General features: G+C 54.6%; 1 protein-coding gene across 1 annotated transcript in view; it reads right to left on the bottom strand.

Moving 5' to 3' along the window:
• Window positions 1-23,215, bottom strand: part of ITGAL (integrin subunit alpha L) — a 38,051-nt gene extending 14,836 nt beyond the window's left edge. The window contains exons 1-17 of the mRNA XM_062180074.1: window positions 22,865-23,215; window positions 21,666-21,768; window positions 20,832-20,926; window positions 20,666-20,733; window positions 18,162-18,279; window positions 17,663-17,793; window positions 16,154-16,299; window positions 12,674-12,806; window positions 12,364-12,514; window positions 9,873-9,946; window positions 9,613-9,745; window positions 6,925-7,076; window positions 6,488-6,625; window positions 6,009-6,206; window positions 5,770-5,900; window positions 4,170-4,330; window positions 3,922-4,073 (exon numbers count right to left, since the gene is read on the bottom strand). Coding sequence (XP_062036058.1) covers window positions 3,922-4,073; window positions 4,170-4,330; window positions 5,770-5,900; window positions 6,009-6,206; window positions 6,488-6,625; window positions 6,925-7,076; window positions 9,613-9,745; window positions 9,873-9,946; window positions 12,364-12,514; window positions 12,674-12,806; window positions 16,154-16,299; window positions 17,663-17,793; window positions 18,162-18,279; window positions 20,666-20,733; window positions 20,832-20,926; window positions 21,666-21,768; window positions 22,865-22,928 — 2,148 coding nt within the window. The 5' untranslated portion in view covers window positions 22,929-23,215. The remainder of the gene's footprint in view (window positions 1-3,921; window positions 4,074-4,169; window positions 4,331-5,769; window positions 5,901-6,008; window positions 6,207-6,487; window positions 6,626-6,924; window positions 7,077-9,612; window positions 9,746-9,872; window positions 9,947-12,363; window positions 12,515-12,673; window positions 12,807-16,153; window positions 16,300-17,662; window positions 17,794-18,161; window positions 18,280-20,665; window positions 20,734-20,831; window positions 20,927-21,665; window positions 21,769-22,864) is intronic.
• Between the last annotated feature and the right edge of the window lie 309 nt (window positions 23,216-23,524).

Below are 23,524 nucleotides of genomic sequence, written 5' to 3'. Positions count from 1 at the left end.
TGCCTCAGTCCCAGTTCCAAGGCAGACATCACTAATCAATCACAGCACTTTTGCCCAATGAGTTCTAGTGGATGCCCACGAATCTTTGTCAAAGTACACTAGGCAGCCATCATCAAAATTTGCTAGAATATTCTAGCATAAATAGACTAACCTAACTCCAGAATATTAGTTTCTTTTAAAGAAGATTTATTTATTTACTGAAAAGGCAGAGTGACAGAGAGAGAGTGAGAGAGCTCTTCCATCTGCTGGTTCACTCCCCAAATGGCTGCAACAGCCAGGTCTGGCCAGGCTCAAGCCAAGAACCTGGAACTCTATCTACAGAGTCTCCCACATGGGTGGCAGGGACCCAAGTATGTGGGCCACCATCCACTACTTTCCCAGGTGCATTAGCAGGGAGCTGGTTCAGAAGCAGAGCAGCCGGGACTCAAACTGGAGCCCAGCAGGGGATGTGGGTGTTGCAAGCGGAGGCTTAACCGCCTGCACCACACCGCTTGCCGGGAACAGGAAGGGGTCTTGGCCTTTTGTTACTGGTGGAGCCTGGCAGTGGCCCCTTGCAGACGCTTAACCCTAGGAGGCAGGCATGATCACCCTCGCATTCGAGATGAGAGCGAGGCCCAGAAGACAACACAGACATCCTGCTGTCTGAACCTTGCAGTATCAAAGGCAAGAGCTGAGGCCAAACGTTCACATTCCCAACCCAAGGGCTTCCCACCAGGCCACACTACCACCTTCCGTGGCAGTGTTTAAAATGTCCAGCTCTTGTAAGGGTGGGGGTGAGGAGCTGGGGAGTAGGAACAGGGGGTGGGAACAGGACCGGCCATGATTGTATCCTTGTTCAAACTGTGTGATGAGCACACAGCTGGTTCATTAAACTTCTTTTTCTACTTTTATAAGCTTGATGTTCCCCATAGTAAAAAGCCATAGTAAAAACATTTAAAACGAACTCCAAAAACTGTGGCAGGGAGCTGGATTGGAAGAGGAGCAGCCAGGACTAGAACCAGTGCCCATATGGGATGCCGGCACTGCAGGCCAGGGCTTTAACCCTCTGTGCCACAGCGCCAGCCCACAAGCCCCAAAGTTTTCCACCCTGTTCTTAGTGTCAGCTTTTTATGAAAAATTTAAGAGGCAAATGTTTGGTTCAGTGGCTGGGACTCCTGCATCCCAAATGGGAGTGCCTGGGTTCGAGTCCCCATTCTGCTTCTGATTCAATTTCCTACTAGTGTGCACCCTAGGAAGGCAGTGGATGACTCAACGGCCTGGGTCCCCACCATCCCACGTGGGAGACCTGGATGGAGTTCCTGGCTCCTGGCTTCAGCCTGGCCCAGCTCTGGTTGTTGCGAGCATCTGGGGAGTGAACCAGCAGATGAAAGATCTCTGTGTGTGTGTGCATGCGTGCATGTGTGTTATGTCTTCCTGTTTCTATTTCTTCCAAATAAAAACAAATAAGTTTAAAAAGAGAAAATGGGCAGGTGCTGTGGCATAGCAGATAAAGCTGCCGCCTAAGGCACCAGCATCCCATATAAATAAATAAATCTTATAAAAAATAGAAAATGGGGGCCAGCACTGTGGCGTAGCAGGTAAAGCTGGTGCCTGCAGTGCCGGCATCCCATATGGGCACTGGTTTGATTCCCGGCTGCTCCGCTTCCTATCCAGCTCTCTGCCATGGCCTGGGAAAGCAGTAGAAGATGGACCAAGTGCTTGGGCCCCTGCGCCTGCATGGAAGATCCGGAAGAAGCTCCTGCCTCCTGGCTTCGGATCGGCACAGCTCCAGCCGTTGTGGCCAACTGGGGAGTGAACCAGCAGATGGAAGACCTCTCTCTCTCTCTGCCTCTCCTTCTCTGTGTAACTCTGACTTTCAAGTTAAATAAATCTTTAAAAAAATAGAAAATGGAAAAATTATACCTCTGAATAAATGATCATTTAAAAATAAATATTTTAGAGACCATAAGAATGGGATTTCAGTCTCATTTTTAAAAGATTTATTTATTTATTTGAAAGTCAGAACTAGAGAGAGAGAGAGAGAGAAATCTACAGGTTCACTCCCCAAATGACTGCAATGGCCAGGGCTGGGCCAGGCCAAAGCCAGGAGCCAGGAGCTTCATCCAGGTCTCTCACATGGGTGCTGGGGCCCAAGCACTTGGGCCACCTTCTGCTGCCCTCCCAGGCACATCAGCAGGGAGCTGGAACTGAAGTGGAGCAGCCGGGATTTAAACTGGTGCCACATGGGATGCTGGCATTTCAGGTGGTGGCTTGACCCGCTGTGCCACAACGTCGGCCCCCTTCTGTCCCATTTGTATACAGGATTGCTGTAGTCAAACCAAATCTGGGTATTTCAGCAGTTTAACATTTTAAAAAAAGTCTCAGGGGAGGGCATTTAGTGTAGCAATTAAGACTCCACTTGGGACACCTGTGTCCAACATCAGAGCGCTGGGTTCAAGTCCCGGCTCCTGTTCCAATTCCAGCCCCTGCTTAAGTGCACCCTAGGAGGCAGCACGTGATGGCTCAAGTCCTTGGATCCCTGTCACTCACAAGGGGGACCTGGATGAAGTTCCAGGCTCCTGGCTTTGGTCTGGCCCAGCCGTGGCTGTTACAAGTACTTGGAGAGTGACCCAGTGAATGGAAAATAGATTCTCTCTCTTTGCCTTTCAAATAACTTAATAAATACCTTTCCGAGATGAGTGTTGATAATAAATGACCTTCCTGGGAAGGAACAACATGCCACCATGACTGAATATTCTGTAGCATTAAAAATAATTCCAGGAGTGGCATTTAGTTTAGTGGTTGAGACGTCCACATTCCATGCCGGGGGCCTGTGGCTGACACCCAGTTCCGGCTCCTGCCTCTCGCCCCCGGGAGGCAGTGATGAGGGCTCAGGTAGTCGGGCTTCTGCCATCCACACAGGAGACATGGATTGAATCCCAGTTCTTGGCTTTAGCCTAACTCAACCAAGGCTGTTACAGGCATCTAGGGAGTGAACCAGCAATGCGCGCTCTCTCTACCTCTATCTTCTCTCTCTTTTTCTGCCTCTCTTAGAAATGTTTTTAAAAATTACTCTTTGCTTATTTTTTATTTTATTTGAAAGGCAGAGAGAGGCACACACACACACAAAACAGACAGAGATGGGCAGAGAGAAATCTCGTATATGCTGGTTCATTTCTCAAATGCCTGCAATAGCTAGGGCTGGACCAGGCCAAAGCCAGGAGCCTGGAACTCAGTCCAGGTCTCTCACATGGGTGACAGGGACTGAAGTACTTGAGCCATCATCTTCTGCCTCCCAGGAGGAAGCTGTGTTGTCAGTGGAGCCAGGACTGGAGCCCAATCACTCTAATATGGGACATGGGCAACCCATGTGGTGTCTTAACCACTGAGCCAAACTTCCACCTCAAACGAGGAGTTTTTAAAAATAATAGTGGGGGCCAGCGCTGTGGCGTAGCGGGTAAAGCCACCGCCTGCATCCCATATGGGTGCCAGTTCAAGTCCTGGCTGCTCCACTTCCCACCCAGCTCTCTGCTATGGCCTGGGAAAGCAGCAGCAGATGACCCAAGCCCTTGGGCCCCTGCACCTGCCTGAGAGACCCAGAAGAAGCTCCTGGCTCCTGGCTTTGGATGGGCACAGCTCCGTCCTTTGTGGCCAACTGGGGAGTGAACCAGCGGATGAAGACCTCTCTCTGCCTCTCTGTCTCTCTCCGTGTAACTCTGACTTTCAAATAAATAAATAAATCTTTAAAAAAAAAAGCTAGGAGGAAATAGGCTAAGGGAGTGATTACTACTATTGCTCAGCAGAGGAAATGGTAGTACAGCGATCAAGGCCTCTGGCACCCAGCTGGCCAGTGACAGGGCCGGGCCTGCACCTGCTGCTATCCCCCGCTGCAGTCAGCTGGCTCACCCGCCCCTTCCAGAACATCAACGCTGGCTCCCTCACCGGAAAGTGAAACCAGAAGTCAGTGCAGGACTGGACTTGTGTGACAGTTGTGTTTCCGCTGAGGTCATGTCTCCCTCCTGGGAACAGCCCCCGGCTCCTGGTCCGATGGCCATCCAACTGCAGGGTGTACATGAGCTTGGCCACCAGAGGACCTGGGCAGGTGAGAGAGGCAGGAGTTGAATGGCGGGCACGCGGGACCGGGGCAGGTGGCTGCTCTTGGGGCTGGGGGGCAGCAGGACAGCACTGACCTTGGAAGTGAGAGGTGAGGGACTTGACCTGGAAACAGACTGTGATGTTAACGCCGTCCTTCTCCTTGTGATGGGCTGAGTAGGAGCACTCCACCTCGTGCACCGGGATCTCGGGCGGGGAGAAGCGCATCTGGGTGATGATATCCACCACGGGCCGGGAGCTGCAGCGTGGAAAACAACCAAGTCTCCCCCTGGGCCTCAGCCGCACACCCCTCATCAGGCCTGGGGCCCCGTCTCTGAGGGTCTGGGGTCCCTCTTTCCTCAAGCAGACCCCAGCATCCCGGGCTCCTCTCAGTGATGATACTCAACTAGGGCTCCCCAGGTCATTCCAGCACCTCCTGATCTAGCTTTCATTAAGACGCATGAGCTTTTTAAGGCCGGTGCTGTGGTATAGCAGATTAAGCCACTGCCTGCAGTGCCAGCATCCCATATGGACACCTGGGTTGAGTCCTAGCTGCTCTACTTCCAACCCTGTTCCCCGCTAATGCGCCTGGGAAAGCAGCGGAAGATGGTCCAAGTGCTTGGGCCTCTGTACCCACGTGAGGGCCCTGGAGGAAGCTCCTGGATTCTGGCTTTGACCCAATCCTGGCTGTTGCAGCCATTTGGGAAGTAAACCAGTGGATGGAATCTCTCTCTCTCTCTCTCTCTCTCTCTCTCTCTCTCTCCCCTGCCCTGTTATTCTGCCTTTCAAATAAATAAAATTTTTAAAGAAAATATATGTGAGCTTTTAGAAACAGAAATCATTGCGCTACTTCCATGCTTATAACCTTTCAAGGATGCTACATGATTTTTAGAATAAAATCCAAGATATTTATTATCCATGCTGGGTTGCTGTTTTTTCAGTCTGAATTGCTACCACGTTCCAGCCATGTGGCTGTCTTTTGTGCTAAACTTTTTAAAAAAAGATTTATTTATTTATTTGATAGTCAGAGGTACACAGAGGAGAGGCAGAGAGAGAGAGGTCTTCCATCCAATGGTTCACTCCCCAGTTGGCCGGAATGGCCAATCCAAAGCCAGGAGCCAGGAGCTTCTTCCAGGTCATCCACGTGGGTGCAGGAGCCCAAGGACTTGGGCCATCTTCTACTGCTTTCCCAGGCCACAGCATAGAGCTGGATCAGAAGAGGAGCAGTCAGGAGTAGAACCGGCGTCCATATGGGATGCTGTCACTTTAGGCCAGAGCGTTAACCCACTGCGCCACTGCGCCGGCCCCTCGCTCTCATCTTTCAAGCCCCAGCTCAGAGCCCTCTCCTGCAGAGGCCCTTCTTGGTAGCTGGTCTACCCCATGGCAGGTCTCTGCCTTCACAGCACTTACCAGTTTGTACTTGGGCTCCTTCGTGGGAAACTCCTGGCCCAGCCCAGGCCGATGTGGGTATTTGGGGAATGAACCAGCAGACTGAAGATCTCTCTCCTTCCCTTCTCCTCTCCCTCCCTCTCTCCCCCACCCCATCCTGCTTTTCAAAAAATTCACACACAAAAAGAAATAAAACCTCTCTAGGAAGAGGCGCTGCCTCACAGGGTCGGGACACAGCCGGGCAGGCGCCCAGCTCCCATGGGCAGGACCAGGGTTGGGCTAACGGGGCGTGCGGGCGCCCCCTCTCACCTGAGCACCAACACCTGGCCCTCGGCCCCCACAGCCACATCGGCCAGGCCGTCGCCTCCGAGGTCTTTCACCCCGTGGATGGAGCGTCCGAACCACCGGATTCCTGAGAACACCTTGGTCCCGTCTATGCGCTGGGGAGGAAGAGAGAGGCGGGAGGGAGGGACCGGTCAGGTGGAGGCTGGGCTCGGAGGCTTCCAGGTGCCTGGGGCGGGGCTCGATTGGCAGGTGGGGCACCTCACCTGACTGGGCTGCGGGCTGAGCCCACCCTGCTGCCCACTGAAGATGTACACAGCCCCCTGCCCCTCCAGGGGGGCTCCCACGGCCACGTCCATCAGCGCGTCTCCGTTGAGGTCCGCCAGGGCGGTAATGGCTGCTCCAAACCGCCCAAGGGGGTAGCCGGGATCCCCGTGCAGCTCTGAGACCATCTCGAACCCCAGCTGGGAAGGTGCAGGGAGACAGGTCCCACCTTGCACCCTCAGCAGGCGTCTCCCGGAACCAGACGGGCCCCTCGGGCTAACCTCCGTGTGCCCAGTGTGACCTGGCGGTCTGGGAAGGGCTGAGCCCGTGGGACCTCAGGAGGTGCCCGGGAGGACGCTCGGCCTGGGCCTCGCCCGCCGCGTCCCCCAGCTCTCGCCCCGCTGCTGTGCTTAATGCTTGCGGGCTGCCGAACCGGGACTCCTTCTCCCTCCGCCCTCAGCTCGGGGGCCCTGGGTCCCACCTGCTTCCTCTGGTAGAGGAACACGCGGCCTCCTCTCTGCTCCCCGTAGAAGAGCGGGGCCCCCACCAGCAGCAGCTCTGTCTCTCCATCTTGGTCCGTGTCAATGCCACAGAGCTCCCCACCAAAATAAGAGCCAATCTATAGAGAGAGGAAGACGTTTGAGGGAGAGGCGCCGGGCAGCAAGGTTGGGAGGACACCTGCCCCTTCCTGGCAGCCCTCAAGCCCAGGTTCAAGTCCTGCCTCCCCCGTTGCAGCCTGCACGAATCAGGCAAGGTGGGCTGCTTGAGGGTGGAGAGGACAGGGGTGACCCCAGAAGGTTCCACACAAAGCAATGCGACAGACGATGGGGTTTGGCAGGGGCCGGTGGGTGTTCCAAGGACACAGGGGCGTGGCTCCTGTCCTGCAGGTGCACCCCCACCCCCACGCCACGTGCTCACCTGGGTCCCGTCTATTTTCTGGACCTGGCTCCAGGGTCCTCCACCCTCTTGCTTTTGAAACAGCAGCACCTGCCCCACATGCTGGTATCGGGGGGCTCCAGCCGCCAGCAGCAATGTGTGTTCCCGGGAGGGCAGCCAGGTCACCGTGTAACCTGAGGGCACGGAGAGAGTGGGCCTTTGAGTCGGAAGCACAAGGGTGGACTGTGTGTTACTGACGGTAACAGCGGGAAGAGCAGCAGGGCTGGGAAGCTGGGTTAGCAGTGAGGACGCACGGGGGCAGCTTGCCACCTGCTCCCAGACAAGGCAGCCACGTGCTGTGAGCAGCACAGACCCTGCCTTCCCAGCCCCCCGGCTGCACTACTCAGATGTGGACCCCTCGCACACCAACCACAGCGCACACAGGGCACCGCCCCGAAGCTCAACCCTCATGAGGATTGCTAAGAGATCCTCCATCTGCTGGTTCACTCCCCAAATGCCTCCAACAGCTGGGGCTGAGCCAGGCTGAAGCCGGGAGTCCAGGACTCGATCCAGGACTCCCACGGGGGTGACAAGGATCCAAGCACTTGAGCTGCTGCCTCCCAGGGTGTGCATTAGCAGGGAGCAGACTAGCAGGGGCTGGCGCTGTAGTGTAGTAGGCTAAGCGGCTCTGGCATCCCACATGGGCAGCAGTTCGAGTCCTGGCTGCTCCTCTTTCAATCCAGCTCTCTGCTATGGCCTGGAAAAGCAGTGGAAGATGGCCCAAGTGCTTGGGCCCCTGCACCTGTGTTGGAGACCCAGAAGAAGCTCCTGGCTCCTGGCTCCTGGCTTTGGATTGGTCCAGCTCCAGCCGTTGCAGCCATCTGAGGAGTGGACCAGTGGATGAAATATCTTTTTCTCTGTCTCTCCCTCTCTCTGTCTGCAGCTCTGCCTCTCAAACAAATAAAATATCAAAAAAAAAAAAAAAAAAAAGTGGACTAGCCAGGACTCAAACCAGGCACTCCAATAGGGGATGCAGGATCCCCAGTGGTGTCTTAGCTGCTGAGCCAACTACTCATCTTTGCATTCTTTTTAAAAATAATATAATAAAATTGGACATATTGGTAAGAAGAACACAAAGCTGGCATGAATATTAAAAGTAAAGCAAGGAACTTGGGAAACACTCGATGCTCACAGATACAGCCTCAGGCTGTCTTCACATTGCAGAAAACTGGGACCCAGGTCTGGGCTGGGGTCACCCAACCGTGGAGCTCTGACTCCAGACGGTTCACCACCCTGGTGGGCTCTTCTCTGCCCCAGGCCGGAGGGGGAGACACACACACAGAGCCTGCCCAAGCCTCTGCAGACCTGAGACCCCAGGGCGCGCGCCCCTGCCTCACCACGTGTGCTCCGGAAGCTCAAGGGGAGGACGGCCCTTTGACGGCTCCAGGGCTTCAATGCCAGGGTCACTGCCTCCCAGCCATGGAGTCTTCAGTGAAGTGACTCCAGGCCTCCAAGCCTCAGTTTTCTCATCTACAAAATGGGACTAGTACATACCTCCTAGGGTGATGTTGAGAAGAAGACCACAGATGGAAAGTGCCTTGCACTGGGCTACTGACAGCGGCATGGGGACCCAAGCAGCCGACCCTCGAGATCATATTTATTTTTATTTTTTTAAAGATTTTAAAAATTTATTTATTTGAATGCATAATTTATTTATATATTTTTATAGATTTTATTTATTTATTTGAAAGTCAGAGTTACAGTGAGAGGGAGAGACAGAGAGAGAGAGAGGTCTTCCTTCTGCTGGTTCACTCCCCAGATGGCCACAACGGTCAGAGCTGCACCAATCCAAAGCCAGGAGCCAGGAGCTTCTCTCAGCTCTTTCATATGGGTGCAGGGGCCCAAGCACTTGGGCCATCTTCAACTGCTATCCCAGGCCATAGTAGAGAGCTGGATTGGAAGATGAGCAGCCGGGATTCGAACCGGCGCCCATATGAGATGCTGGCGCCGGAGACCCGGATGGAATTCCAGGCTCCTGGCTTCGGTCATTGTGGCCATCTGGGGAATGAACCAGCAGATGGAAGATCTCTTTCTCTGTCTCTCTCTCCATCTCTCTGTGTGTCTGCCTCTCAGATAAATACACATATCTGCTTTTTAAAGAGTTATCCAGCCACCAAAAAAAAAATCTATATACCTGGGGTTTATTTATAGATGGGGCTGAATGGTGACAGAGAGGCCACTGTCACTGAAAGCAGGGTATTAGTCACTTCCCCGGCAGCAGGAGGCATGGCATCCCACGCAGAGCCAGGTGGGGAAGCCCCGGGGCAGCGAAGAAGCAGAAGGAGCCAGGGGTGCGTTGGGCTGCGTGCTTTTATGTGGGTCTCCGTGGGCCGGACGTGGAGGTAAGGCAGGCAAGTCTGAGCAAGCTTAGGATTGGGTGGTTTGAATCATTGTGGCTACAGCGGAGGCTTCCAACTGGCTGGTACCTGACCCTGGGGTGACACCGGGCAGAGGGGAATCTTGGCCTGCTGTGCGAGTCAGAAGAGGGAGGCAGTTGGCCTAGGGCTCTGGGTTGGCTGCCGCGCACAGGAAGGCTGCTAGAACCATAGGGAGACTCTAAGTTTGTTTGTGTGGGTTGCTTAATTGTCTTCATTATTGCTTTGAAAGCTAGCCCCAGCTACTGTCTGGTCCAAAAAGTCAGAAGACCCCAGCGGAAAACAGCAATCTCACCCAAATATCCTAATTTTGCTTCTGGGGCCAGAGGTACATTGCCAACAAACGTAGCATCCTGGAAGTCTTCCTTCAGGTCGAAAAAGCCCCCAGCCCAGTCCTTGGCTCCAACCGCCCCCACGGCTGCATGGCCCTGTCCAGGGAAGATGGGCAGAGTCAGGGTCTTTGCAGGGGAGCGGTACGGGGCGGGGGTGTGGGAGGGGACGGCAGGTGCATTCCCATTGCACATCCTCCGCCTGCGGCTCCAGGCGCTCACGCACCCTGCTGAGGTCAGCGCTGATCCCGCTGGAAGACAGCTCCATGTTGAAGGAAGTCAGGTCTTGCTTGCTTGTGCCTAAGGGACAAGGGATGGGAGAACGGGGCTAGGACTCAGGAAGCACCCGAAACAGAGATGCTGGGGTAGGCGTGTGGCACCGCAGCCAGTGGCCCACATCAGAGTGTTGGTGCTCCAATGCCGATCCAGCTTCCTGCTAATGGGCCTAGGAGGCAACAGCTGGGCCCCTGCTACCCACCGGGATGGAGTTCCTGGCTCCTGGCTTCAGCCTGGCTCAACACTGGCTATTGCACACATTTGGGGAGTGAACCAGCGGATGGAAGAGATCTCTGTCTCTCCCTCTCTCTCTGTTGCTTTGCCTTAAATAAATCTCGAATTCCCCTTAGGGCCGATGCTGTGGTATAAGCGGGTAAGACCACCGCCTGGAGTGCTGTCATCCCATATGGACACCAGCTGCTCCACTTCCGATCCAGCTCTCTGCTATGGCCTGGGAAAGCAGCAGAAGATGCCCCAAGTGCTTGGGCCCCTGCACCCACATGGGAGACCTGGAAGAAGCTCCTGGTTCCTGGCTTCGGATTGGTGCAGCTCTGGCCATTCCGGCCAACTGGGGAGTGAACCAGTGGATGGAAGATCTCTCTCTCTCTCATACACACACACACACACACACTTTCAAATAAATAAATACATCTTTAAATAAAAGGGGGAGGGGCATCAGAGAGGGGCGTGGCCTGCTGAAGGCAGAGTGGTTCCCCGCGCAGGCTGCCCTGGCTCCGTGGCCAATGCCACCATGCTTCTTCCGCTGAACCATACACCTAGGCTGTGTCGTGGCAAAGCAGCCTGCCCTATGGGAATCCCACATCTTCCAGCAGACACGGCTCCCAGGAAACACCTTTCCACTCGCAGCCTGCCACCTGCTAACTGCCATCAACCTCCTACCATTCCAGGGCGAGGCAGAGGGCCCGGGAGACCCTCACACTTGGGCTCTGCCAGCGCGCCCATCTCCAGCGGGGCCGCTGAGAAGTGAAACTGAGAGAGAGCTGAGCAAGAGGACAAAGGAGCGAGAGTCGCCTGTGGGCTCAGGTGAAGCCATCGAGCCACAGGTCAGCTCTGGGCCCCGCCTGGAGCCAGGCGGCTCCCAGGGGGAAGATGGGATTTCAGGGAAACATACCAGCGGCCGTGCCTGCTTCAGTGTCTCCTAAGTTCCTACTTCATCTTTCCTCTGAGGAGAGCTCCTAGCACAGGTCGAATTCTCGCTTAGGGCTCACTGTTGTTGGGGGGTGGGATAGCAAGACCTTCCATCTGCTGGTTCACTCTCCCAAATGGCTACAGTGCTTGGGGCTGGCCCAGGCCAAAGCCAGGGGGCCAGAACTCCATCTAGGTCTCCCACAGGGCCATCCTCTGCTGCTTTCCCAGGCCCATTAGCAGGAAGCTGGATCAGAAGTGGAGCAGCCGGGACTCAAAACAACAATCTAATATGGGATGCTGGTGTAGGAGTGGCAGCTTAATCTGCTGTGCACACTACCAACCCTTATTGTTATTATTATTAAAGATTCATTAATTTATTTGAGAGGCAGAGTTATATACAGAGGAGGGAGAGACAGAGAGAGAAATCTTGAATTTGTTGGTTCACTCCCCAAATGGCCGCAATGGCTGGAGCTAGGCTGATCTGAAGCCAGGAGCCAGGAGCTTCTTCTGAGTCTCCCACGCAGGTGCAAGGGCCCAATACTTGGGCCATCCTCCACTGCTTTCCCAGGTATGCTAGCAGGGAATGGAGCAGCCGGGACTCGAACTGATACCCCTATGGGATGCCGTACCACAGGCGGAGGCTGAGCCTACCACGCCATAGTGCTGGCTCCACTCCTATTGTTATTAAAGATTTATTTATTTGAAAGGCAGAGAGAGAGACACACACACACACATACACTCTCCCTGACACAGATCTTTCAGCATCTAGTTCACTCCCCGAATGGCTGCAACACTCAAGGCTGGGCCAAGCCAATGCCAGGAGGCCTGGAACCCAATCCAGGTCTCCCACGTGGGTGTCAGGGGCCCGAGCACTTGAGCCACCACTGCTGCCTCCCAGGCGCATCAGCAGGAAGCCGGATCAGAAGCGGAGCAGCTCAAACTGGCGCCCATGTGGGATGAGGGCATCCCAAGTGGCAGCTTCACCCCGGTGCCAGGACACCCGGCCCACTGCTCATTCGTACTATTCATCAGTGTGTTCTAGATTATTCTGGGGGGGGGGAGCCGTGCTCCTATCCACTGGTTCACTTCCCAAACGCTTGTGATGTGTGAGGTCCCAGGAACTTAGCCCAGGAGTCCCGCAGGAGTGGCTGCACTCCCGACTACTTGAGCCGTGCCTGCGGTGCCCCAGAGTCCACCCCGACAGGAAGCTGGCGTTCAGAGCCAAGACTCAGCTGGGGCCCCGCTCTCTGTGGGGTGGGCTTCTGAGTCTGCGTCCCAGGGCGGCCACTCACCCTCGATGACGTAGATCTTCCTCTGCAGCTCGGTGAACAGATCCTTGAGCTTCTCGAATGTGTCCATGATCTTCACAAACTCCTCCGTGGGCTTGGAGGCGAACTTGTGGAGCGTCTCCTGGCTCTCCTTGGTCCGGAAGTGCCTGCCGATCTGCGAGGGGGTGAAGGGCGTGTGACTGGCAACTCCCCTCCCCACCCCCGCCAGCCTCACGCCAGTTCTTCGTTATTTTCTCCAGAAAGAAAGGATCCCAGGGTTCGAGAACAAGAGGGGTAAGGTGACACAGGAGACACAGTGGGCCTGGGCCCCTACCCCGATGATGTAGCGGATGATGTCCTGGGCGGCCTCGATGCTGCCTTTGTCAGTGGCTTCCCCATCTGTGATGATAATGAGCACCTTGGTGGCGTCTGGCCGGGCCCCCCGGTCTGTTCGAAACACCTCCTTCCTGTGTCCGGGAAAAGAGGCCGTGAGTGACCTCCCCAAACCGGGACTAGAGGTCTCCCCACCCCTCTCATCACGATTTACTTGTAAAGATTTATTTTATCTGTTTGAAAGGTAATGTGGCAGAGAGAGAGGAGAGAAAGTGAGTGAGAGAGAGAGAGACAGAGACAGAGACAGAGAGAGATTGGGGAATTTTCCATCTACTGGGTCACTCCCCAAATGGTTGCACCAGCCAGGGCTAGGCCAGGCTGATGCTGGAAGCCAGGAATTCCATCCGGGTCTCCCACATGAGTGGCAGGGACTCAAGTACCTAAGCCATCACCTGCTGCTTTCCCAGGTGCATTAGTAGGAAGCTGGATTGGAAGTGGAGCAGCCGGGACTCGAACCATCCTCTGATGTGGGCTGCTGGCATGGCAGGTGGCAACTTAACCCACTGAGCCACAATGTTGGCCCCAAGGTTTGCATGGCTCCCCCGGAACAGCGGCTCTGTGCAAAGCGTCTAACCTATGAATGCCTGCTATCAAGACCTCTGGCTCTGGCTGGGGCGCAAAAGGCTGCTCAGCCTCCGTGCACATGAACATGGGCCTGTTGTGGTCTTGTTCACAGAGCTCCCCGGGGTAAAGCCGCACTGGGACTCCTCTGGGCTCAACTTGCCTCTCTGCTCCCTCCCTTGCGCCCCTACAGTCGAATATCAAACCTGCAGCCAGAGGGAGTTTTTAAAAAGCACAAATTAGTTGGGACAGGGCACTGTGGGGTGGTGGGCGAAGTTGCTACCTGCGGTGCTGGTGTCCCATGTGGGCGCCAGTTCATGTCCCGGTTGCTCCACTTCCTATCCAGCTCCTTGCTAATGGCCTGGGAGGGCAGCAGAGGATGGCCCGAGTGCTTGGGCCCCTGCACCTGCATGGGAGACCCGGAGGAGGCTCTTGGCTCCTGGTTTCAGCCTGGCCCAGCACTGGCCATTGCAGGCTTCTGGGGAGTGAACCAGTGAATGGAAGACTCTCTCTCTCTCTCTCTCTCTCTCTCTCTCTCTCTTAAATAAAGAACCAATCTTTTCTTTTTCAAAGTTACTATTCTGGACTTTCCTTTGGAATAGTACTCTATTTTTTCTTCATAGAACTTCTGTCCACTCTATGATCTAATTGAATTTTTTAGCCTGTGAACATTTCAAGCCCTCAGAGGGCAGCGCTTTTTCTGTGTTTGGTTCGCTGCTGCACCCCAGTACCTAGAGCTTGGCCAGCAACTTGCCAGAGGTCACAATCAGCATCTAGCTTTGTCATGTGCTCCCCAGGCTGGGAATGGTTTGTATATTTTCAAAAGATTATAAAATCAAACAAAGGATATGCAACAGAGACAATACGTGGCCAGAAAATCCTGAAGCATTTTACTAGCTGGCCTCTCTGGGAAAACGTTTGCTCTTGACCTAGAACACAAGGCCATCGCAAGGCCAGGTGGCTACGTGGACGCCTTTTAGGGCGTCCTCTCGGCTTGTGGGGACTTCTTTCTCCAGGAGAAGGCGGGTCTTGTGGCTCAGTGCATTAAGCCACGGCATGAGATGCCGGCATCCCAGATCAGAGCATTGCTTTGAGTCCCAGCTCCTCCATGCTTCAGATCCAGCTTCCTGCCAACACACCCTAGGAGGCAGCAGGTGATGGCTCAAGCACTTGGGCCCCTGCCGCCCATATGGGAGACCCAGATGGAGTTCCAGGCTCCTGGCTTCAGCCTAGTCCAGTCCTGGCTGTGGCAGGCTGAAATGGATGGAAGAGCTCGCGCTCTCTCTCTCTCTCTCTCTCTCCCTCTGCCTTTCAAGTAGATGAAAATAAATAAATACTTAAAAAAAAAAAAAAAAAACAAAAAACGAGCTAGAGAAGGATTCCTTCTAAGACCCCTGAACAGAGGAGCAGGACCCAGAATCCACGTTTGTGCCGTGGGTTCCTACGTGACAAAGTAAGTCTAAGTCATAGCTGGGTGGATCCCTGGACACTTAACCGAGGCTCAGCCAATCCGATTCTCTCTCCTGAAAACCAGCATTCAGATTGTTCTGCTGAGCTGGGGGACTGAGGCTGCCATTGGTGACCATGTACACACCAATGTCGCCTGTGGGAATAGAACAACGTGGATATGAGGCAGCCAATGAGCTAGGAGGAGAAGAGCTGGGAACACACGTGGAGTCTTGGCAAGGTGCTTTGGGTGTGTGTGGGTTGATGCAAACTTACACATGCATGGTAAAGACACAGGAGTGAGAAAAAAACCAGTGAGACCGTGCGGGAGACCCTTGCTGCCATTTCGCTCGGTTCGAGTGTCCAGGAGGGCCGAGCGCTGAGGGATGCACTCTCTTAGTTTAACTTGATCTCAGCTCCTTTCACGTTAAAGACGGCATGTCAGGGTGCCGGCGCTGTGGTGTAGCGGATAAAGCCTCTGCCTGCAGCACCGGCATCCCATATGGGTGCCAGTTCGAAACCCAGCTGCTCCACTTCCTGTCCAGCTCTCTGCTGTGGCCTGGGAAAGCAGTAGAAGATGGCCCAAGTGCTTGGGTCCCTGCACCCATGTGGGAGACCTGGAGGAAGCTCCTGGATCCTGACTTCGGATTGGCACAACTCCGGCTGTTGCGGCTAATTAGGGAATGAACCAGCAGATGGAAGACCTCTCTCTCTCTTTCTCTCTCTGCCTCTCTTTCTCTCTGTGTGTAACTCTGACTTTCAAATAAATAAATAAATAAACAAATCTTTAAAGGCAGCATGTCAGAACGTGCAAGAGAGCCACTCAACACAACCCCACCATTCCATCCAGGCCTACACGTTCATAAAGCACTCAGCCAACTCTGGGGGAGGGGAGGGGGAGGAGAATTCTATATTACATTTAGGAACTCAGGGTATGGTAGTTTCCATTGTGGGACTTGAGCATTTAGGAATTTTATGAATGATTTAAGGAATTCTTCAAGGATACTTTTTGATTACTTGAGGCTTGTGTTCCTAATTTGAGTTCCAAAGTTGATTCTCATTTAGGGTGCAACTCTACATTAGCTGCTGGGGTTCACAATTACCAGCCAAGTCTTGACTCTAGTACCTTCTCCGTCCCCTCCACCCCCCTACCCTAGGGCTTGGCAATGATTCCTACCCCAGTGAGCTACCCCTGTGTCCTCTAAAGAGTTTCCCCTTTGAATGCAGTTAGCGTAGAGTAGATTTCTGTTGCCTACAACCAAAAGAAGCTGGATTAAAACAGCTGCACTTGAATCCACACGATAAGCGGCCCCTTGCTCTACCTGCCCACGGTGTTCCTACCCCGTGCACCTGGGACGCTTGTTCACACAGGAGGAGCGGATGCAAACGTCCTCTCCTGAGACAGGGAACTCACGCCACGTAGTTGATGGCACCGAAGGTGTTGGTCAGCAGTTGCATGTGTTCCACGTGGGCCAGCAGAGCATCCGGGTCCCTCACTTGAACATAATCCAGGAAATTAAATTCTATCTTGAAGGTCGAGGAAAACTGAACGGCAGCAAACTGGAAAAGGAAGGGACAAAGGACACGTGGTTGGTTTCTTCTCATTTGTCTGCTTCAATCACTCCCTTTAAAAAAAAACTTTATTGATTCAAGAGGCAGAGAGACAGAGACACAGACAGAGAGCGCTCCCATCCACTGGTTCACTCCTCCCAATGCCCGTGATAGCCTTGGCTGGGGCTGGAGCTGGGGGCCAGAAACCCAGTCCAGGTCTCATACCTGGGAAGCAGGAACCCACCTACCTGAGCTTCCCAGGGTCTGCACTGGCAGGAGGCTGGGTGTTGGGAGCAGGAGCCAGGAATCAAACTCAGGGACTCTGCTGGGGGATGAGGGTTCCTCAAGAGGCATCTTAAACACTGGCTACACACCTGACCCCGGCCTCTCCTTCTTACGACAGAACTGGGCAACGCAGCTCCACATCCCCACCTCAGCTCAGCCTCTGACAGTGAGGCAATAGACAAACACAGCAATGTCATCCAGTGAACCTCTGCTTCCTCATGTCGTGCTGTCTTCTGGGCTTCTATTTTCTGGGTCTTCCTACCTCACAAATGGTGGTGGCTCCTGGTGCCATATCAGTGCAGACTGGCCCCCTACCAAACCAGGCACAGTTGTCTGGGCCAAGAATGACCACCCGACTGAGGCTGGGCCACTCACAATCTCATCCCTGAAAATTTACAACCTGCAGACGCAGGGCTTGACCCAGTGGAAGTTTACACAAACAAACGGGCCAGCATTGTGGTGCAGTGGGTTACGTCTCTGCCTGTGATGCTGGCATCCCACAGGGGCGCAGGTTCAAGTCCCTGCTGCTCCACTTCTGATCCAGCTCCCTGCTAATGCACCTGGGAAAGCAAAGGAAGATGGCCCAAGTGCCTGGGCTTCTGCACCCGCATGAGAGACCCAGATGGAGTTCCTTGTTTCTGACTTTGGCCTGGCCTTAGCCCCAGCTGCAGTGGCCATTTGGGGACTGAACCAGCAGATGGAAGATTCTCTCTCTGTCTCTGTCTCTGTCTCTCTCTCTCTACCTCTCAAAAAATAAATAAATATTTAAAACAAACACTAAAGAAAAACTATTCTGGAACTTTCCACCTGAACTTGGGCCCTGGGAGCCAAAGAAGCCCAGAAACCCAGTTCACAGAGACAGCAAGATAGAGAAGGGAGAAGCAAAGGCACAAGAAGAAGCTGAAATGAAAACTCAGGAGACTCCCAGGAGCTTTTCCTCCCTGGGCCTTGTCCCTTTCAGAGATCCATTCACAGGCATGCCGCTAGGTCCTAGAGACACCTCACACTGAATGTCCTTCTTCTGGCTTCATCTCAGTCCACGCAAGCATCTACCGCCTGCGGCCGAGGCTCCCAGCCCCGCGCTCACCTGGTAGGAAGAGTTGCCAAGTTTCTTCATCACGTCCTTCATGAACTCCAGAATCTTCTGGAATTCGTTCTGCTGCAAACTGCCCGAGCCGTCGAACAGAAACACCAGGTCCACGTTGCCCTTTATGCACTCTGCGGAGGCACACGAAAGGACCTGGTGAGAGTTTTCAGGGTCCAGTCCACCCACGGAAAGGCAGCCACTGGATGGGATTTTACTGCTAGAACTGGGGCCGGTCGGGGTGGGCGTAGACCCTGGGAGGCAGCAGACAGCAGCTCAAGGAGTTGGGTCCCTGCCACCCACATGGGAGACGTGAGTGGAGTTCCTGGCTCCCGGCTGCAGCCCTCCGCCTCGCCCAGTCCTGGAGGTGCAGGCATTTGAGGAGTGAAGTAGCAGAGGGGCGCTGTCTTGTCTACATGTTTCTCTTTGTGTCTACCTGCTGTCTGCCACACACACACACTCACACACACACACTCAAAGGAAGAAAGGACCGGTCCCTTACCCTGATATCCAGGACGCCCTTGCAACACTGGACCCCTTAGGTCCTGGCGGAAGAGGTAGCACAGGCCACTCAGATAGGTGTTCTGGTCACACGTCCGCGACAGCCCAGGGTCACAGGCCTGCAGAAGCGAAAGCAAAGGGGCTCAGCTTCCTCTTGCTGTTGTCTCTTGGGCGTCACCGCCAAGGAGGAGAACCTTCCCAGGGCTTGTCCCCCTCCCCCACTCCCGGTGCGCAAAGCAAGGTAAGTCCGCCCAACACCGTCCCTCTCAGCCACTCTGTTCTACCGACACTCAGGGTCCCTGGACACGCGCTGCCTGCAGGATGAGGTCTAAACGCCTGGGCGTGGCATTCATCGTGTTCACAGTTGGCCAGTCCTGCGTTTCCTCCCACTCCCAACCTCACATCCGTGTAAGCCGCTCCCAGCACTCATTAGTCCCAGAACAGACAACGCCTCCTCTTTCTTGATGACTGCTGGTTTTGTTTTGTTTTGTTTTGTTTTGTTTGTTTGTTTGTTTGTTTTTGCCAACAACAGCTCCTTTTTTTAAGACAGGGAATACTTTATTCAAAATCCATCAGAGAGGGCTGGCGCTGTGGCGTAGTAGGTTAAGCTTCCCATATATGTGCTGGTTCCAGTCCTGGCTGCTCCACTTCCTATCCAACTCCCTGCTAATGGCCTGGGAAAGCAGTGGAAGATGACCAAGTCCTCTAGCCTCTGCACCCACATGGGAGACCCAGAAGAAGCTCCTGGATCCTGGCTTTGGATCGGCTCAACTCCAGCCATTTGGGGAGTGAACCAGCAGATGGAAGACTTCTCTCTCTGTAACTCTACCTCTCAAATAAATAAAGAAATGAAATGCATCTTTTAAAATTAAACCTTAAAAACAGAGCAAATTTTTAAAAAATGTAGAGGCCGGCGCCGTAGCTCAACAGGCTAATCCTCCACCTTGCGGCGCCGGCACACGGGGTTCTAGTCCCGGTCGGGGCACCGGATTCTTTCCCAGTTGCCCCTCTTCCAGGCCAGCTCTCTGCTGTGGCCCGGGAAGGCAGTGGAGGATGGCCCAAGTGCTTGGGCCCTGCACCTGCCTGGGAGACCAGGAGAAGTACCTGGCTCCTGGCTTTGGATCAGCATGGTGCGCCGGCCGCAGCACGCCAGCCGCAGCGGCCATTGGAGGGTGAACCAACGGCAAAGGAAGACCTTTCTCTCTGTCTCTCTCTCTCTCTCACCGTCCACTCTGCCTGTCAAAAATAAAAAAATAAATAAAATAAAAAAAATTTTAAAAAAATGTAGACACTAATTCTTGTTTCACCTGAGTGAGATAACCAGAATTAAGAATTCGAGTAGGGGCCGGTGCTGTGGTGCAGCATGTTAAAGCCCTGGCCTGAAGCGCTGGCATCCCATATGGGCGCCAGTTCTAATCTTGGCTGCTCTTCTTCCAATCCAGCTCTCTGCTATGGCCTGGGAAAGCAGTGGAAAATGGCCCAAGTCCTTGGGCCTCTGCACCTGTGTGGGAGACCCAGAGGAGGCTCCTGGTCCCTGGCTTCGGATAGGCACAGCTCCAGCTGTTGCAGCCATCTGGGGAGTGAACCAGTGGATGGAAGACCTCTCTCTCTGTCTCTGCCTCTCTCTGTAACTATGTCTTTCAAATAAATAAAATAAATATTTTTTTAAAAAAGAATAAATCTTTTAAAAAAAGAATTCAATTAATGCTTCCCAAGCTTTAGGCATTTGTGTAGTACTTCTTGATTTCTGCCATATAAGCATATTATTGTTTACTTACCGTTTCTACTTATTTTTTAAAATTTATTCTGTTCCAAATCAATAAGATCCAAGAAATCATGAATTTGATGTACTTGTCATATATTTTTTTGAATCAGGCATTATATACATAAGCATCTATTAAAACATCAAAGTGTATATACCACCAAACATTACATTGTGTGTCAACGGCCATCAGGATGGCGTATTTGCAAAAAGGCCCGCAGAAGGGACAGCCTTGGAAAGGGCCAGCAGGGCCAGTGCTGTGGCGCAGCAGGTTAAACCGCCACCTGGGGCCCCATATCTGCGTCGGTTAAGGCTCGGCCACTCCACTTCCGATCCAGCCCCCTGCTAATGCGCCTGGGAAAGCAGTAGAAGACGGCCCAAGACCCTGCACCTCTGTACCCACGTGGGAGACCCAGATGGAGTTCCAGGCTCCTGACTTCAGCCCACCTTGGTTGTGGTCATTGCAGCCATTTGGGGAGCGAACCCGTGAGTGGAAGATCTCTCTCTCTCTCTCTCTCCTCCCCCACCCCCATAACTCTGCTTTTCAAATCAATTAGTAAATTTTATTTAAAAAAAAAAAAAAAAGTCGGTTCAGAGCCATTTCTCAAAGCACTGCCGGAGTGAGAGTCCCTCTGAGCCCCCTGTGAGGTCTTGTATCTGTTTCCATTCTTTCCTTTTCTCTCCCTCTTTCTTAGCATCCAGCTTTGCAGGCACTCACACCCCACCACCCCCCAAATTCTCACCAAAAGGCCTCCGGCTGTGGGGTCTGTCACCAAGGTCATCCCCAAGTACTTGGAGGTGTAGTTGGAACCTGTGGGCGTCAGAAGGCACTCGGGCAATCAGGTGTGTTGTGGCCAGCCTTGAGCTCCCTGAAACCCCAGGGCCCCAGCCCCTTGGCCAGCTACTCACCGCCCAGGCTGACCGGTAGGCAGTGTCCAGTGCCCGGCTGGCACTCATAGAGGTTTCCTGTGCTGTTCCCCTCGCCCGGAGCGCCCACGACAACCCTGATGAGGAATGTCCGCGGTGAGAAGGAGTTGCCGGGTCTTAGTTCCACCCACACCTGCCTTACTCAAGAGGTTCAGCTCTCCCGCTGAGTGTCCCAGAGCCCTGAGCCTGCTCCCCTTTAAGGGGGGACTCCCAGCCCCCGTCTCTTCCTTGCTGAGCCCCAGAGAAGTGAACCCATGTGCTAGAATTCCAGGAAGCTGACGATCCCTTCTGCTGGCATCTAGAAAAATCTAAGACCCAGACGATGATCGGCCAGAAGGTCACATGAGCTGTTCAGTCGGTATGGATTCAAAAGGCCCCTGTGAGCGGCCGGAGTGTGTGTTAGGAACGGGAGCGGAGGACAGAGATAGCGAGGGACATTCGAGAACATACAAAGTGTCCGGGGGAGGGCAGGGCGTTTGGTGCAGCTGCTATGACACTGGCTGGGACGCTCACATCCTGTATGCTGGGTTCTGGTTCCAGATCTGCCCTAGCTTCCAGCTCCCGCGAATGGCAGCAGGTGACGGCTCCAGTACTTGGGTCCCTGCCACCCTCTTGGGAGACCTGGGTTGAATTCCAGGCAATGGCTTCAGTCCCTGGCCAGCCCTGACAGTTGTGTGGGCATCTGGGGAGCGAACCAACTGATGAGAGTTCTCTGCTCTGCTTTTCAAATAACATAAAATACATAAATCATGTTTTTAAAAGAAAGAGCAATGAGCTTATAGACACATAAAGGATGTTGGAAGTGACGCAGCTCACCCGTTTCCAACCTGCAGGACCCGGTACCCAAAGTGCCTCCCGGCGTGTGGGGTGGAGAAGCTTAGCACGTGGTGCACATCCAAGTTGTAGCTCCAGGCCGGTGCTGAGGGAGGTGAAGGGGCGTCAGGCGCTTCAGGGTGCACCTTCCCTTGCGTGCCTCACGAGCCCCCCCTGAGAGGCCCCCACCAGCCCCGTCTCTGACTCCCATGATGCACTTGATAGTCATGGGTGCCGATGGACCCAGGCTCACGTGTGTGTCCCGAGGCTGCCCACGCCTGGCCCCTAGCTGGACTTCCCCCTTGGAGCTTGGCCCCTGGGGAACAGGAGAATCAGGACTCCCTGAGGCTCAGGCTGGCCTTCCCAGGGCCCCAGGACACCACTTCCCTCCTGGCCTCTCAGCAAAAGGAGTGATGAGAAGGCAGCGAGGCTTGCGAGGGAGCGGCAGACGGAAGGGGCCCCCAGAGGCATGCAGTGGCCAGATGCCCAGCAGGGGCTAGAATGGGGATGTCCCAGGGCAGGGGGCGCCTCCCTCCCCAGCACCCACTGCTCCCCTGTCACGGCCATCATGCTCAGAGAACCCAAACGATCAACCTCAGGCTTCCCCCCACCAACCCCCTGGGGTTTAAGATTTCCCCTCCCCTTGTGCCCTCTCTGGCTGCCTGTCACTCCCAGGAAGCTCCCCCGCTCCCCAACCAGCCAGGAACCAAGGAACGGGCCTCTCCTGAACCCCTGGGTCCCCTCTTCCCCCCACCAAGAGCCTGGGCATCATCTGCCCACCCCAAACCGTCTTTTCTGCCACTGTGTTCCTCTGGGTGCAGCTGCGGGCACCCTGGGATGACAGGGCAGCTGGCGTGGCTGCACGGGCTCAGAGGGAGGGAGGGAGCCCACCGTGAAGGCAATGTCACCAGCAGGCCGAACCCAGCATTCTCCTCTCAGCTCTGGGCACCTGTTCACCACCTGCCCTTGCATCTCCCTTCTCGGTCTTGTCTCCCCCACGCTGCCTAGACTGTGGACTCTGGCTCTCTGGCTCTGTTTCCCCTCCCTCCTCCCTTCCCTCATCAAGATTCGTGGGTTAGCTGTAGCTGATCCCACCCTTAGAGGCACTCTCCTTGGTCCCAGACACATGCCCCCTCCCCTTGCCTCCCTCCTCTCCCCACCTCTCCCTCCCCACCCCTCCCCACCCCTCCCCTCTTGCCTACCAAACAGAAAGAGCCCAGACAGCAGCAGCCTCATCACCACCGCCGAGAGACAAGAATTCTCCATCTTGTAGGGGCTGGAGGGAGCCGCGGCCCCGGTAGCAGGCTCAGGGACCTTGGGGTTTGCCGGCAGCCCAGGCGGGGGACAGAAGAGGGAAATGACAATGTCCTGGGGCCTCTAGTGTGGCACTTTCCCACAGAGGCGCCAGGCCGGGTGACACTGGGTGGGGGGAGGGGGTGTGCCTTGCCCGGGTTGTGAAACCACATGTGCTCAGAGAGGAAGTCTAAGCAGGTCAGAGATGTTTCCGGTGCCTTCTTGTGTTTTCACGGCGTGGTGGCCGGCGGACTGCTGCTTCTGCCTCCTCCTCTGCTTCCATCCAGCGCGGCACCCGAAGACAGGGACTGGTCAACCGTGCTGCCCAGTGATGGAATGCCACGCGGCCGGGACAACACGGGGCAGCGTTCTCGTGACCTTCGAACCATGACCCTGCTACACTGTAGGATCAAGGGGCCAGCACTGTGGAGTAGCTGGTAAAGCCGCTGCCTGCAGTGCTGGCATCTCATAGGGTCACTGGTTCCAGTCTCAGCTGCTCCACTTCCGATCCAGCTCTCTGCTGTGGCCTGGGAAAGCAGTGGAAGATGGCCCAAGTGCTTGGGCCCCTG

This window comes from Lepus europaeus, chromosome 21 (assembly GCF_033115175.1).
Source record: "Lepus europaeus isolate LE1 chromosome 21, mLepTim1.pri, whole genome shotgun sequence".
NCBI classification, from domain to species: Eukaryota; Metazoa; Chordata; class Mammalia; order Lagomorpha; family Leporidae; genus Lepus; species Lepus europaeus.
Note: the sequence above shows the minus strand (reverse complement) of the source record. Positions and strands in the feature narration are given on the sequence as shown.